The following is a 13833-nucleotide window of genomic DNA, read 5'->3' on the forward strand; positions in this document are numbered from 1 at the left end:
TCCCTACACGAACACGCCCACCCTGCCCAAATTATCTCTCTCACGCTGGCTCACTCTGCCCACCCGAAGGGCAAGGAGAATGTTAACAAGGAAATTCCCTCTCCAAATCTGCCTCCAAATTAAGAGGCAGAAGTTTTGGGGGTGGCTTCCCCTCTGTCATTAATGGGGGCAGGGCCCAAAGCTTCTCTGACACTCTCCTGCAGTTGAGACAACCCTTGACCACCACTGGAAAGCCCATACTGGCCCCACTGCACCTATCAGAGGTGGTGGGAGAGAGTCCGTTGGACTCTAAGAGACTTTAACCCTACAGCCATTCTCTCTGAGAGCTTAAGTGACTTGCCCAAAGGCACATCCCTGGGAAGTTGGAATCAGAGCCCAGATCTGCAGACTCCTGGGTATCTATCTCCCACCGTACAGCACTGCCCTCCCATCTCAGAGTCTCTCTGGGGATACTACGGCTTCTGTTTTCTAAGCCACTGGCTGACAAATAGGGAAGAAGGTTGCATGTGTCTTTTATGCACCCACCTTGTCCTCAGTGTCTCCTGATCCTTTCTGGAAATGCTCCCATTTCCTAGAACTGGCCCCTTGTGATCTATCAAATTCTTGCCATCCTCCTTCTAGGTACTATGGTCTTGCTGTCCAACGATCCAGGCTGCCTTCCTTCCTCCCTTCCACCCTCTCTGCATCCATCCACCCCCCTCCATCTTGCCACCCATTTCACCATTCATGTCTCCTTGCATCCAGCAAAGCTTTCTGAGCCCTTCAGATCTGTGCCAGACACTCAGTCCTTCTTCCCCACTGCTCCTCAGAGCACTCTCCAAAAGTGTCCACTTCTCTCTTGACCCTCAGGGGCTAGAACTGACCTGTGTCTACTCACCCTCTTAGGAGATCAATATGATGGACAAATCTGTGCTAATGTGTTTGTACCAGACTCATGATCCTCCCAGAGCTGGCAGCAGGCAGCGGCTTCTGGAGCCCTCAGGTAAGCCAAGGCCTGCTGCCCAGGGCCTGGATAACAGCCCTATCTCCCCTACATCCCTTCCCCTTGGTTCCTTCCCCTCACCTCCCAGCCCCAGTGAAGCTAAAAGAGAGGCAGCTCCTACGTACGTATGCAGAAGTCTCCATTCTCATAGTAGCCAGGGCAGCACTGGGACCTGCGCCGGTACATGGTCCGGAGGCCACGCCGATACGCCGTCTTATAACTGATCCTAAGGCACAAGGGAGAAAGCCACTTGAAAGTATTGAAAATCAATCACTCCTGTTAGAATGATATTTGTGTTAAGCTATATTGAGGATGCCATTCAATAATTACTTTAAAATGCATGGCGGCTTCGAATATGAAGGAACACAATAAAGAAAAATCTATGGCTGCATCTGGGCCACTGTGATGCAGGATGTATTCCTGACATGGTGTTTGCTACACCTGCTGACTTTCCCCAGACTCTTTAGCATGATATTGAGAAGGGTTGTGGAAGATACTTTCTGGTGTGATCATGGAAGGTAACCAGGGGCTTTTCCTTAAAACCTCCAGACCCAGGGGTAACTGGACTGGAGTTGGGCCCTGTGATCATGGAAGGTAACCAGGGGCTTTTCCTTAAAACCTCCAGACCCAGGGGTAACTGGACTGGAGTTGGGCCCTGAGAGCATCTCTGCCATGGCTACCACCTGAACAAGCAGATTGCTCATGACCCCCAGGGAACTGGTCCACCCAGCTGGAGAACTGAAACAGAGTCAGCAAAGAGCCCTCTGAGTCTCACTCAGTCCCAGACAGCAGATGAACCCCCCCTCACACCACAAATAACAGGTCCTGGACAAGAGCTTCGCATGCCATGCTCAGGAAGGCTCAGAACTGACTCCCTGGCTCTGCAGAGGAAGAAGCCAAATCCCAGGTAGCAGAAGCAGCTCTGGACAGGGAGTCAGAGACCTGGAGTGTGGCCCTTCTGCTGACACAGGTATTGACACTTCATCCTGTGCCAGAGGGATTTATAGGCAAAACCTCATTCCATTCTCTATCTGAGGCAGGTAGCACTGCTGTGTTATCTTTATTTTATTTTTAGAGTTTTTATTCTTATTTTATGTACCTCCTTCTGTTTTATGGATAAGAAAACTGATATTCAGAGAAGTTAATGACTCGCAAAAGGTCACACAATGAATCGGTTTCGGAGTCAGGATTCTAACCCAAGTCACTCTTATCTCAGTGCCACCAGGCTTAACCTCGAGCTCTGTGCCAGTTCCCATAGGGTGGGTGGCTGGCCATATAGGATGGCCATAGCGACGGAGGAAGACCAGGTAAATGAGTGGTGGGAGGACCGAGTCCTTAGGAGGAAGTCAAAATGGGGTTTTGGTAGACAAAGCCCCTTCCCCACACTAGGGTCAAATGGAAGAGATTGAAGTGGCCATTAAAGGACAGAGGGAGGAAGTAACTTCCCAAGGCCATGATGTGTGTCTAGGACTCAACGCCAAGTCCTCAGGCTTTGAAGCCAGAGCTCCTTCACATCCCCACCCACACCCCAAGGGAGCCTGCCCTGCTGACCCCTCCTCAAGGGGCAGAGTAACAGGGTCCAGACATGGGAGATGCCTACCACCTGCTTTCCAAGGAGGGTTAGGCCAATGTGGGAAGGGAGTCCCATAGCACAGGCTGGGCCAGTCCTCCAGTCCTTAAAGCCCTCACTTTATGACAAATGACAGTGCAGGGCTCCAGGGAAATCTGTGATATTTGGGAATGTCGTAAACTAAGGTCATTCTACTTTGTCAAAAGCCCGTAATGAAAAGTGAGCCAGCCTCAAAGTGAAGCTAGTTCCCTGGCACAGGAAAGCAGCTCCTGGCGATTTCGGGGGTGGCATAAGCCTCTCAGAGAAAGAGTCAGGTTCAGCTCAAAGTTCATCTCAACCCAGTCGTCCCACCCCACTGACTTATCCCCCAGCCCTTCCAGTGGAGAAGTGGCCTCGGCACCACCAAAGCCTCCCAGGAGAGAGCTGTCTCCCACTGCTTCTGGCTGTCCCAACCTCACTTGCTCCCAGTGCTGGGGTGGGGAGCAGGAGAGGGAAGAGACCAGTGGCCAGGCTGTCAGGAAAGGGGTGTTGCATTTAAACAAACCATTCCACCCTGAAGCAGACTGATGGTGTGGCTGTCAGCACACATACCCCAGGTCAGCAGGAAAGCTGCAAGGCAACTCAATAATTTAGCAAAATAATTCATGTTCCAGGAATGCAGCCTATTTTAATAAGCAGCCACTCACTCACCTTCTCCCCCTCCTGCCCACCCTGCCCCGTGCTGATGGATGGCAGCCCCGGCCTCTGGGTACCCAACAAAGCCACACCTCAAAGCAAACTTGGCTCTGGCACAGGGCCTGACAGAGCTCATGGAGGGAGGAGGACTTTTATTTCTGCCTCCATCTTTGACTGGGGCCACAGGCAGCTAAGTTGGCCCAGCTAAGGAAGTTGGAAGGAGGTATTTGCTCCCACCTCCTCATGTCACAGTCAAGGGCTAGGGGGAGGGGTTGCAGTCATGGCGGAGTAGCTCCTATTTGACCAAAGATCCTACAATTATACAACCTGGGGGAAATATAAAAAACAACTACCAGAAGGCACTAGGGAGAGAACAAAGGTGGGTACTAGAGAGAAAGAGACACTCGAAGAAGGAAATGGCATGGGGCGAGGTTAGTTCAAGGGCAGGCCCCAATCTGCCATGTTCCAGGTGGCTAAAATCCAGATAGAAAACACACAGCCTGACTGGTTTGAAGGACCACAAGACAAGACCAGAGTGAATCCAGCAACTTGAAAGTGAACATTGAAACCCCAGAAAAGACGGCCGCAGAGAGGAAGCCCCATAATCTTTGTAAAATCTCTGCCCAAACTCCTGGCCCCTGAATAGTGGGTGTGGAGGGCAGGACTCATGCAGTCTAGCTAAGGCTAAAAAATATTGAACTTGCAGAGTCTGGAAATTGAATGTAGCCAGGTTAGCTGACTGCTGAAACAACAACAACACATCAATGTTCTCGGGAGGAACATAACTGATTTTTTTCTACAGTTTCTGCCGTTCACAGTGCCCAGAACACAATTAAAAATTACTAGACACACGAAGCAACTAGAAAATACTGCCTATATAAAAGAAAAGACAATGAATGAGGACCACACGGAAGTGGCCCAGACGTTAGAATTAGAAATAAGGATTTTAAAGCAGCTATTATGTCAACACTCACAGCAACTTATGACCAAAACCCCGAAGAAAACTAGGACTTTGCCTCTTCCGCATAGAGCAAGTTTCCCTATCCACAATACTACCTGCCGTGATTCAGACATAAACCACAAAGAGGGACTAGGTCCACAAGGAGGAAGCCAGAGATATCTGGAACCAACACAGATGTTCGCCAACTAGGAAAGAGGCCTAACAGGTGGCCTTCCTGATATGCACTCACTTAACCCTTCATCTGCTGGTTTCCACCCCTCAAATAATAGTGCCACCTTGCCCAGATCTAATAGCTCACTTTTCTCTCTTTCCCTGCACTTTTCAAAGCATTTTCGCATCCCTGACCTCACTGGGCCCTGTGAGTAGGTAGGGCAAGGGTCATTGTATGTTTGATGAGTACACTGGGAATCCCCAAATAAAGCAACTTGCCCAGGTCACCCAATAAAATGTATTCTCTCTTCCTTCCCTCCTCCCTCCCCCAGTGACATGAGAGACTAGCATGATCTGCAGGAGGGCCGCGGACAAGAGAGCAAGAGAGACCCACATGTAGCCATTTAGTTTGAGTGTTTCCAGGTGTCTGGGTGGCTCAGCCAGTTAAGTATCTGCGTTGGGCTCAGGTCATGACCCCAGGCTGAAGCAGGGGATCTCCTTCTCCTTCTCCCTCTGCCCCTCCCCCACTTGTGCTCTCTGGTTCTGTCAAATAAATAAACAAGATCTTTAAAAAAAGAAAAAAAAGATTGAGTGCTTCCTATGGGCAGCCTGCAAGGTGCCAAGAGGGCATCCAATTCTACCTTGTGCTCAGTTCCCCAAGTCAGATGCCCTGGCAGGGGGCTATGTCTGCTCTGAGGGATCTGTCTTAGGTTGGATTTCCCCCAGCTGACCCTGAGGCAAAGATTCAAGGAAAAGCAATTTCTTCAGGAGGTAATCTAAGGAAGCACTGGGAGGGGAGGCGGGGAAAGAGACAGGGATAAAAGGTGGCCAAGTCAAGATATGCCAGGATATGTGCAGAATGTTCCTCAGAGTTCTCCCCTCTATCCTAAGGGTGAGGGAGCTGGGGGATTTATCCACCAACTCCCCATCTCTCACTGGGTGAGGGATGCCCCCAAGGGAAGTAATTCTCTAGCACTTTCTGGCCTGGCCTGCCCATAAGCTTCTCTGGCCAGAAAGAAGCCCTCAGCAGAGCATCTCAGATACTCAGTGTGAAAACTGAGCCCCGAGAAGATACAAGCAGTGCACGGCTTAGAGCTGCTCCAGGGGCCTTTTACTGACCAGCACAAAGGCAAGCCCCGAGGACCCAGTACATTCCCCCTGCCCCATCACCTGAGAGAGGTACTCACCGATGCCTGGTGCACTTGAACCAGTTCAGGATGTCTGTGCATCGCGTGTAGTAGATCTGGTCAAAGGGGTGTGCGTATGATTCCTGGACGGTCACGGCATAGCTGAGAACCAGACAGGAGGTGAAGCTATGGTCAGTGAGTGTGAGGCTGAGCTGATATGCAAGATGGGCTCTCCTTCCCCAGTGGAGCCGGGCCCACAGGCAAGTGTCTGGGGGCTCCAACCTCCCCCTGCCCCTCATCCTCCTCATGCCCTGGATGCCCTCCACATTCAAACCTCCCTGGCCCCAGGTTGGATCCAAGACATATCCCTTACTGCCCTGTGGCCCAGCTCATTTTCTGAAATTCTAGTTCATTTGTTCATTTCTCAGAGAATGAGTAAAGGAGAAATTAGGTTTATTCTATAAGGCTCTAGAAGGCAGAGCCAACAAGTTTTAAAATATTTTGTTTGGATCTTTTTTTTTTTTTAATTTATTTTTTGTTCGGATCTTTACTGTTTTCAAAGTACAGGCATGGAAGCTGATCCTTGTAGCAATTCTATGAAGTAAGTGGTCCCATGTTATAGTTGAAGAAACGAAGGCACAGAGAGAAGAAGACTGTCCAGGACCCCACAGCCGATACCAGTAACTGCTAATATTTATTGAGTGCCCTGCATTAAGTGTTTTAAGCCATTTTAATCCTCACAATCTTGTAAGGTAGGTGGCATGGCTATCCTCATTTTACAGACAAGGACAGTGAAGAAAAGAAAGAATAAGAGACTTCCTCAAGGTCACTCAGTTACCTCCTGCTCTCTTCTCCCTCCAGCAAAGCTGGGGAAACATCAAGTACATGCCCCAGACCTCCTAATCGAAGTAGTATTTTGTTATACTGCCTGTTGGCTGTAAACCTGAACAGTGGGTGGAAGTCACGGGGAGGAACATCTCAGCCTTAACCCATAAGCCTTTCTACCTGCCTGCCCCCAGCAGGAGCTGTATGAAAAGGCGGTCAAGCCCGGATGCTGAAGGAAAGATTCACGCTTGCTATGCAGGCTGGGAGAGGGCCCCAGCTGAGACATCAGGAATTCATTTTTATGTAGGCTGGTATTCCTCACTGTTTCCCCCCAGACGGCTCACTGACCTGGGCCAGATGGCCAGATCCAGGCTATAAAAGCCCGTCTGCTTCGCCTGAGGAAACTGTTGGTTTGCTTGCAAGGGGGCTGGGCAGGCCAGCTCCCTGAGTGGGTCCACAGCAGGCTCTCTGATGCCCAAAAGGTCAAAGATCTGGAATTCAGAAAGAGGGCCTAGGAACAGTCAGCAAGGCACAGGGACTCAGGGTGCTGGAAAATTCTGGCTCTTTGAAGCACTGAGGATGTAAGGAGGGTCCCTGCTCAGCCTCTACCAGCCAGCACAATGGAGATGTGTCAGAGGCACACAGCTATGCAGACATGGGCCAAATCTGGTTCTATCTCCAGGCTTGGGGACACTGAGGCAGCTCAACAACCACCCCAGGCTTCCCACAGGCTCCTTCCAACTCTCAGATTCCATGACCCTAAGCTCACACATGGCTCCTGAATACCCCCCTTTAGGTCAGGAGAATAAATGGCTGAGAGTGCATGAGCTCTGGGTCGCATTTGAACCCTGTCACCTGTCAGTGGCACATCCTTGGACATGTTACTTAATTCATGGAAGCTTCCTTTTCCTCACCTGTAAATCCACAACAAATATTCACATAGTCATTGTTGAGGATCCAGCCAGGCAATAAGAGTGTCCACCTCTCAGGGTGGTGGGAAGATAAAGCAAGAGAAGATGCGTAAAATTCTCAACACAAGATAACGCATGGAAAGTTGTTAATGGATGCACAGCGTCTAATAGATGCTGGCCACCACTATTATGTGACTACCGTGGGTCACCTCCTGTGCTAGGCACTGAGATGAACTCCCTGAACATGGTGGCAGAGGGGGAGGAGAAAGACCAACACACAGAACCGACTCCCCACCTTTGTTAAGCACTCAGGGTGGGGGTGCAAGCACCCCTTCCAGTCCTACCAGAGACAGTGGGTGCTCAGAGAAAGGGCATCAGCCCGACAGAGGGGCGAGAGAGTGTCACCAGGGCAGGTCCCGGCTCTGCAGGGGTGCACAGGGCCAACCGAGTCTGGAAACGAGACCTTGTTTCCACTCCAAGTCTCCGAGACGAAGTGGGTGCCCCCAGTTTCATGGCTGGGCAGCTTAACATGCTCATTTGCCAACATGCTAATGAGGGACCAGATTAATCTTGTAGAGCTGGGCTTTATTAGCCAGGGGAGGTCTCTCCACTGGGTTTTATGGTGGAGGGGACATAATTAACAAGAAACCCGCCAAAAGCACTAATCCAGCTGAGAAATTCTCCCTAAGCGGTCTCTGGGGACCAGGGCGTGTTTCTGCAAAGACACAGACTAAATCTGTCCACGTGTCATCGGCAGGGGAGCTCAGGTGGGCAAGCCCAGAAGAAGACACGCCATGTCATGGGGCACCGCCTGCAAGGCCTCCTCCCTAGGGACTAGAGAAGCCCTGGGGAGGGCCCGGACTTCACCTTAGTTATAGGCTCGGTCCTGGTCCTCCCATTGAATGATCGCCTCGGCTGACAGCCAGCTCAGTGCGAGCTCAGCTCAAAGTGCTTTCACATTCCAAATTTACTGATGTTGGGGAGGTTTCAAAAATTAGAGAATTTGCTTTGAGTTTGGACTGATCCACTGTTCAGAGTGATCCGTAGTGGGGGGCCCCAAGAAGAGGGAAGTGAGGATGAGCTCTGCCATCAGGGAAGGCTCCTTGGAGGAGAGGCCCGGTGGGAGGACCTGGGGAAGGCAGAGCAAGGCGGACAGGGCGGGGGTATTCTAGAGGTGGGGATACAGCAAAGCCAGGGGCAGGAAGCAAGTGTGTCTCAGCCGGGACGAGGCTGCCGAAGCTGGAGTCTACAAACCAGGGACTAATAATATGCAACGTCACCTGACAGCTCTCTCACCTCCTGGGAAATAAAGGTTTAAGTGCACCAAGACCAGAAGGGGCAAGGGGCCTGAGTAACCACAGAGTCGTTCCGGAAGCTTATGAAAAATGCATGTTCCCAGGCTCTACCCCAGACCTACAGAATCGGAGTCTCTGGGGCTAGGACCCAGGAGACTCTGTTTCTCATCCACGCCTCCAGTGAGCCTGATGGGCATTAGTCTGTGAGAAGCAGTTCCTGCAAAGCCAGAGGTATCAACAAGAAAAGACAGTAATTGACCCTTACAGTCCTGAAAGCCCTTTCAGTGAAACTGGTACCCTGATCCTCTAACAAGCCTGTGAGGCCAGGGTAATTATTCTTCCCACTTTACAGAGGTAGAAGCAAACTCAAAGTGGTTCAGAGACTTCCCCCGAATCATTACAGCTAGCAGGTGGCAAGATCCAGACTGGAATGATCCAAGGTCTTCTCATTACAGATCTCGTGTTCTTCCCACCTCACCTGAGAGGTACACACTGTAGCACTGCCTTCTGCTCCAGCCTCGACCCTATAGGGCCTCCCATCGAGTGCCCAGTCACCAGTGATCATGCCAGTATGGGCAGAGGTCCTCTATTTGCCCAGCCCAGCCCTCTGGGACCTGGTGCTGCCCGTCGTGGGGCTGGGACATTCACCCTCGCACGCACGGAGCCTGGACAGCCCCCGTCCCCTGTCTCTACCATCTGCCTCCCCCACTGGGCCCTCATCTTAATTTTATTCATTTGATTTATTAACATCTAAGTGGCAGAGTCGTCCTGGTCAGCACAGCCAATCAATTCCAGAGTTTAATTTGGTTTTTCCTGATTGGATCTCTGGTCACTATCTTTCTGCTCACCAAAATCAATACTTTAACCTTGTACTTCAAAGTCAGGCTGTCTGCAGGGCCCTGGCCCATTCCCCACGGACCTAGCGCTGCAGCCAGAAGGCAGCCAGCTCTTCTGCAGAGGCCCTGGGCCACTCTTCCCCGGGTAGGCCTCCCACCCCACGAGCCAGAAGCAGCAGAATCCCCTGACCCACCCTCCTTGGGACTGGCTGCTGGCTGCACAAGTGAGCTGCTGCACCACTGCCAGTCCCAGGAGACCAGGAAAGGCGACACGGTATTGGAGAGTAACCCAACTGGACCGCAGTCACTCGCTGCACCCTGCCTGGCTGTGCACGGGCATCGAGCCCCTCTGTGCCTCTACTTCTTCATCTGTAAAATGGCTGGGAAGGGCAAAGGCAGGGAGGGACAAGGGTTCATTGCCAGCTACCCCAAGTCAAGGCCCTCCACCTGGAGCTCCCACAGCCCTGAGAGTCAGAATCTACACAGCTGGGGCCCGGCTCTCGGCGCCTGTGCTGTGTCCCCAGCCATACTGCACGCCCACGGAGGACAGCTCTGTGCCTCCTGACGCAGCTGCTGTCCCAACAGTACCAAGCCCAGGGGGAGGCCCCCCAGGGAGGGCCCGGCCTTCTGAGACCCACATCTTACCTCTCCCAGTGGCTGCACACGTTGGGGTCCTCAGGGTTCAGGGACAAGGCAGTTTGCAGGAGGGAGAAGACAAGGAGCTCTGTCACTGAGAGTGCCATCCTGGGCCCTGTGGGGGGGTGGGGGGTGGGGGGCAAAGAAGCAGCTTCATTAATCAGACCGGTTTCCTGGGCATCTGTTCACCACCGAAACTTCTCACACGAAGCAGCAAAACAGACTTGCTAAACAGACTAAGTCTGCCCTCGAAGTCATGTAATGAGCATTTGATATTTCACACTTGCAGGCTTTGACTACACTTCACCAGTTCTGAGTAACCGAGGAGTGGGAAGCCTGAGTCAGGGAAAAGATGATATTCCGGGCCGGGGCTTCTGTAAGTTTTTTGGCTTGCAGACTGCCTGGAGAATCTAATGAAAGGGGGGCGCCTGGGTGGCTCAGTCGGTTAAAGCCTCTATCTGCCTTCAGCTCAGCTCTTGATTGCAGGGTCCTGGGAGGGACTGAGCCCCGCCTGGGGCTCCCTGCTCAGCTGTGAGCCTGCTTCTCCTTCTCCCTCTACCTGCTGCTTCCACTGCTTGTGCTTTCCCTGGCTCTCTCTCTCTCAAATAAATAAAAATCTTAAAAAAAAAAAAAAAAAAAGAGAGAGAGAGAGAGAATCTAATGAAAGTTCAAGGAATCTTCCCCAGAAAAATGCCCATATGCATGACTTTTGGCTTTAAGATCAGGATGTCCTCAGGCCCCTGAGCTCACACTGGGACCAAGAAGTCCTGGCCTTAATGCAGTGTCTCCCCTCTGTCCCCTCCCCTTCATCTTTGATCTGCTTTTGCATGTCCAGGTCTCCCCACCCGGACTCCTTCTTGCAACAAAGAAAGAAAAGAAAGGTGTCTGGAGTGGCCCCTGGGGAAGCTGAGCTGGGAAAACTCTCCCAGGCCTTGCCTCTCTTGCTGCTATGGGCTATCAGTCACTGACCCCCGCCCCCTAGCTTGACGCACACATCACTCATGTCACTCCCACTGAGGAATGAAGGGCTGCTGGGGGGCTTGCAGGAAGCAGGTTGTAGCGTTTGATTCAGGCCCCTGAAGTTATGGCGTATGGCAGGTGTCAAGTGAGCCTACACAGGGATACGTCCCCTTAGTCCCCTAAAAGGTACCCAACAAAGGGCTCTTCATAGAGGTAGAGAATCATTAAGGTGGGTATAGCAGCAGTGACCCCCTAGGCTCTTTCCAGCCCTGGCACTCCAGGACCTTGTGGTCCTAGAGCGAGGGTTCCCACCTGTGGGGGGGGGGGGAATCCGGGGTGGGGGTGGGGGGATCTAGCCTAGGGGATTTGGAATTCATACGTGCTCAAACAGCAGCTATAGAATGAATGAACACCGTGACTCAGAAAGATAGCACTATTTTTCATGTATACACAGATGCTATCATGATTTGCTTAAAAGCTTTACTGAATTCAGAGTAGCTTTTCTTCTCAATCTGCCACGCAAAAAAAAAAAAAAATGCAACTTCTAAGAACTGGGGGGCAGGGATGGTATAGAAAATATTTTGACATTGGAAAGGGGTCCCTACTCTTGAAATGGTTGAGCATCCAGTCCATTGGCCCTGAGCTTGCCAACAAGAAAGGACTCGCACCATTCAGGGACAGACAAGAGTGACATGCACGTCACTCATACCCCCATCTGTACCGGGAGGGAAGCTAAATAGAGCCCCCATCTTCGTGAAAGGTTAAATACTCTCCTCCTAGTCCCCAGTAATTTCCTCACCAAATTCTTTCTTAACAGCTCCTTCAAAGATAAACAAATTGTCACAAATTCTGTATAACTGTAGGGGTCCAAATTAATGATTAATGAGGTTTTTCTGTTTGAGATCTGAAAATAATCTGGCTAAACAAATTCTGAAAATCAGTTCGGAAAGAGAAAAGCAATTCTGGTGTTTCCACTCAGCAAAGTCCAGGAGGATGCAGGTCATAGCCCCTCATCTCCCCTCCCCACTCACCACCATCAGCCTGCCCCTCCCCCCAAGTCCCTGGAAGCCTAAGGGGCCCACAGGGGGCAGGGCACAGCCTGGAGCACACACAGCTCTAGGGCTGCAGGACAATTCAGCTCATCCCCCTCCCAGAGGAGGAGCCACAGCCTGGATAAGAAGGAGCCTTCCCAGACAGGGCATTAAGTTTTGGGGAAAATCAAGTGTAGGATGAGCATCATCTTCCAGGTGGAATTTGGGCAGATCAGCCGTCAAAGAAATAAAGAAATAAAGGAAGAGACACAGTGCTCTGAAAGGCACAGCATCACAATGCCCGCAGGAGAGGTTGCCCCTTTCTGGTTCTCTCTATGGCCCCAGTCTCACTAACTCCACCACTCCTCTCATCTCCCGAGCCAACCACCCCCCCAAACCTCATCTTCAAATTTCAGAAGCTTCAAGCATCAAAGGATGAAGCTGCCTGGATTACAGGAAAGATCCACGGTGACAGGAGAGGGGTGGGAGATGGAGGCAACCTCAGATCCTTGCTAGAATATGGGAGATCTTTTAAAATCTTCATGAAAACCTCTTCTCTTGGAGTCAGATCTGGACAGGACAGTTTGGCTGATGCCCACTGGCAGTGAGACACCTGGGTGCTAGGTGCAGAGAGGGGGAGGGGGACAAGTGTTTGGATAAGCACACAGGAAGGGGAGTGACAGGGGGCACAGGGACACGGGCAGCCAGGCGACCTCACACCTCTGTCCATGCGGTCATGTTAAGGCCAGCAGAGCAGGGGACATTCACCCCCAAGCCTGGAACAGCCCTGCCACCAGCCGCCACATGGTCCCCCATCTGCGATTACATCTGCCTCTGTGGAAGTGTGGGAGGGGAGCAAGGAAGAAGGATGCCCAGCCTGAGGGTGGAAGGCCCCCCTCAGACTCCCTCAGCCCTTCAGACTTTCTTGGAACCTGGCCTAGTCTTAAAGATGCAACGTTATCACCCACACTTCCCCCTCCGGCCCAGACTGGTCTCTCCTGCTCTTTGTTCACACTGCACCCGCCCCTTGCCCTCAACACCCCGTCACTGTTGTCAACTTTGCATGTCCAGGTACCATCAACTCGAGGTCCAGCTCAGGCTCCCCTGCTGGGCATGGCACCTACTGGGTGCCAGGCACGCTGCACGCATGTAGCTTATAGCCTGGGCCGCATGGCCCAGTGCTTTCCACTTCCCATCCCACGCTGCCAGCTTTTCCAGCCTGTGTACTCCGTCTTTCCCACGTGCCACAGAAACGCCTCAAGAAAAAGTATTTCTACTTGTCTCAGACAATTCACTGAGGCTAAGCGAAGAGCGACCAGAAAGGAGTCCCCCCCCCATGGGGGCAGGGACTCCTGGCCATGAACCAGAGTGGGGCTTCCCTGGGCTCTCGCTCAGAGGATGGATCCCAAAGACATATGCTCACGAGATGACTGAGGGAAAATCAATGATGCCGCCACTGTGGTTATTAGGCCGACTCTATTCGGAGTGACAGAGGTTAACGTATCGGGCACCATCTGATTTAGGGCATTAATAATTAAATAAGAAAATGCCCCTGGTTTCACTTCAGAGAAAGAGAACATGTAAATAGATCAGTTGGTTCCCCTCCCTCTGGTCCATGCTCCCTGCATATTAAGGAGCAGAGAACGGAAGTGAAGTTGCAGGCATGAAGTGAAGTTGCAGGCATGGGGACATTTCCTTCCTGGCAGTGGGGTATGGCTGCTTCCCACCTGATGAACCAGGCCACAGACTGCAGGGGAGAGAAGGTGATTGGAGGTGAGCCCTCACGCCTGCCCGCAAGGTGTGATCCACCTACACCCCTGCCCTAGGCTGCACTGATCAGCCGAGCACGCCTGGACCACCACCAGCAAGCGGTG

The 13833-nt window shown here is 51.9% G+C and overlaps 1 protein-coding gene across 6 annotated transcripts in view; it reads right to left on the reverse strand.

The window, feature by feature from the left end:
• The window catches only part of MEGF11 (multiple EGF like domains 11), a 344857-nt gene that overhangs the window by 211879 nt on the left and 119145 nt on the right, over positions 1 to 13833 (reverse strand). For all 6 annotated transcript variants that reach the window (XR_012022801.1, XM_072809212.1, XM_072809210.1 and 3 more), the window contains 3 exons: positions 9978 to 10083; positions 5526 to 5627; positions 1108 to 1208 (listed from right to left, as the gene is read on the reverse strand). Coding sequence is in view for 5 of the 6 variants with exons in the window: in XM_072809212.1 (XP_072665313.1) it covers positions 1108 to 1208; positions 5526 to 5627; positions 9978 to 10075 (301 nt within the window). In the remaining variant the exon portion in view is untranslated. The remainder of the gene's footprint in view (positions 1 to 1107; positions 1209 to 5525; positions 5628 to 9977; positions 10084 to 13833) is intronic.

The sequence above is a fragment of the Canis lupus genome, chromosome 32 (assembly GCF_048164855.1).
Source record: "Canis lupus baileyi chromosome 32, mCanLup2.hap1, whole genome shotgun sequence".
Classification (NCBI taxonomy): domain Eukaryota; kingdom Metazoa; phylum Chordata; class Mammalia; order Carnivora; family Canidae; genus Canis; species Canis lupus.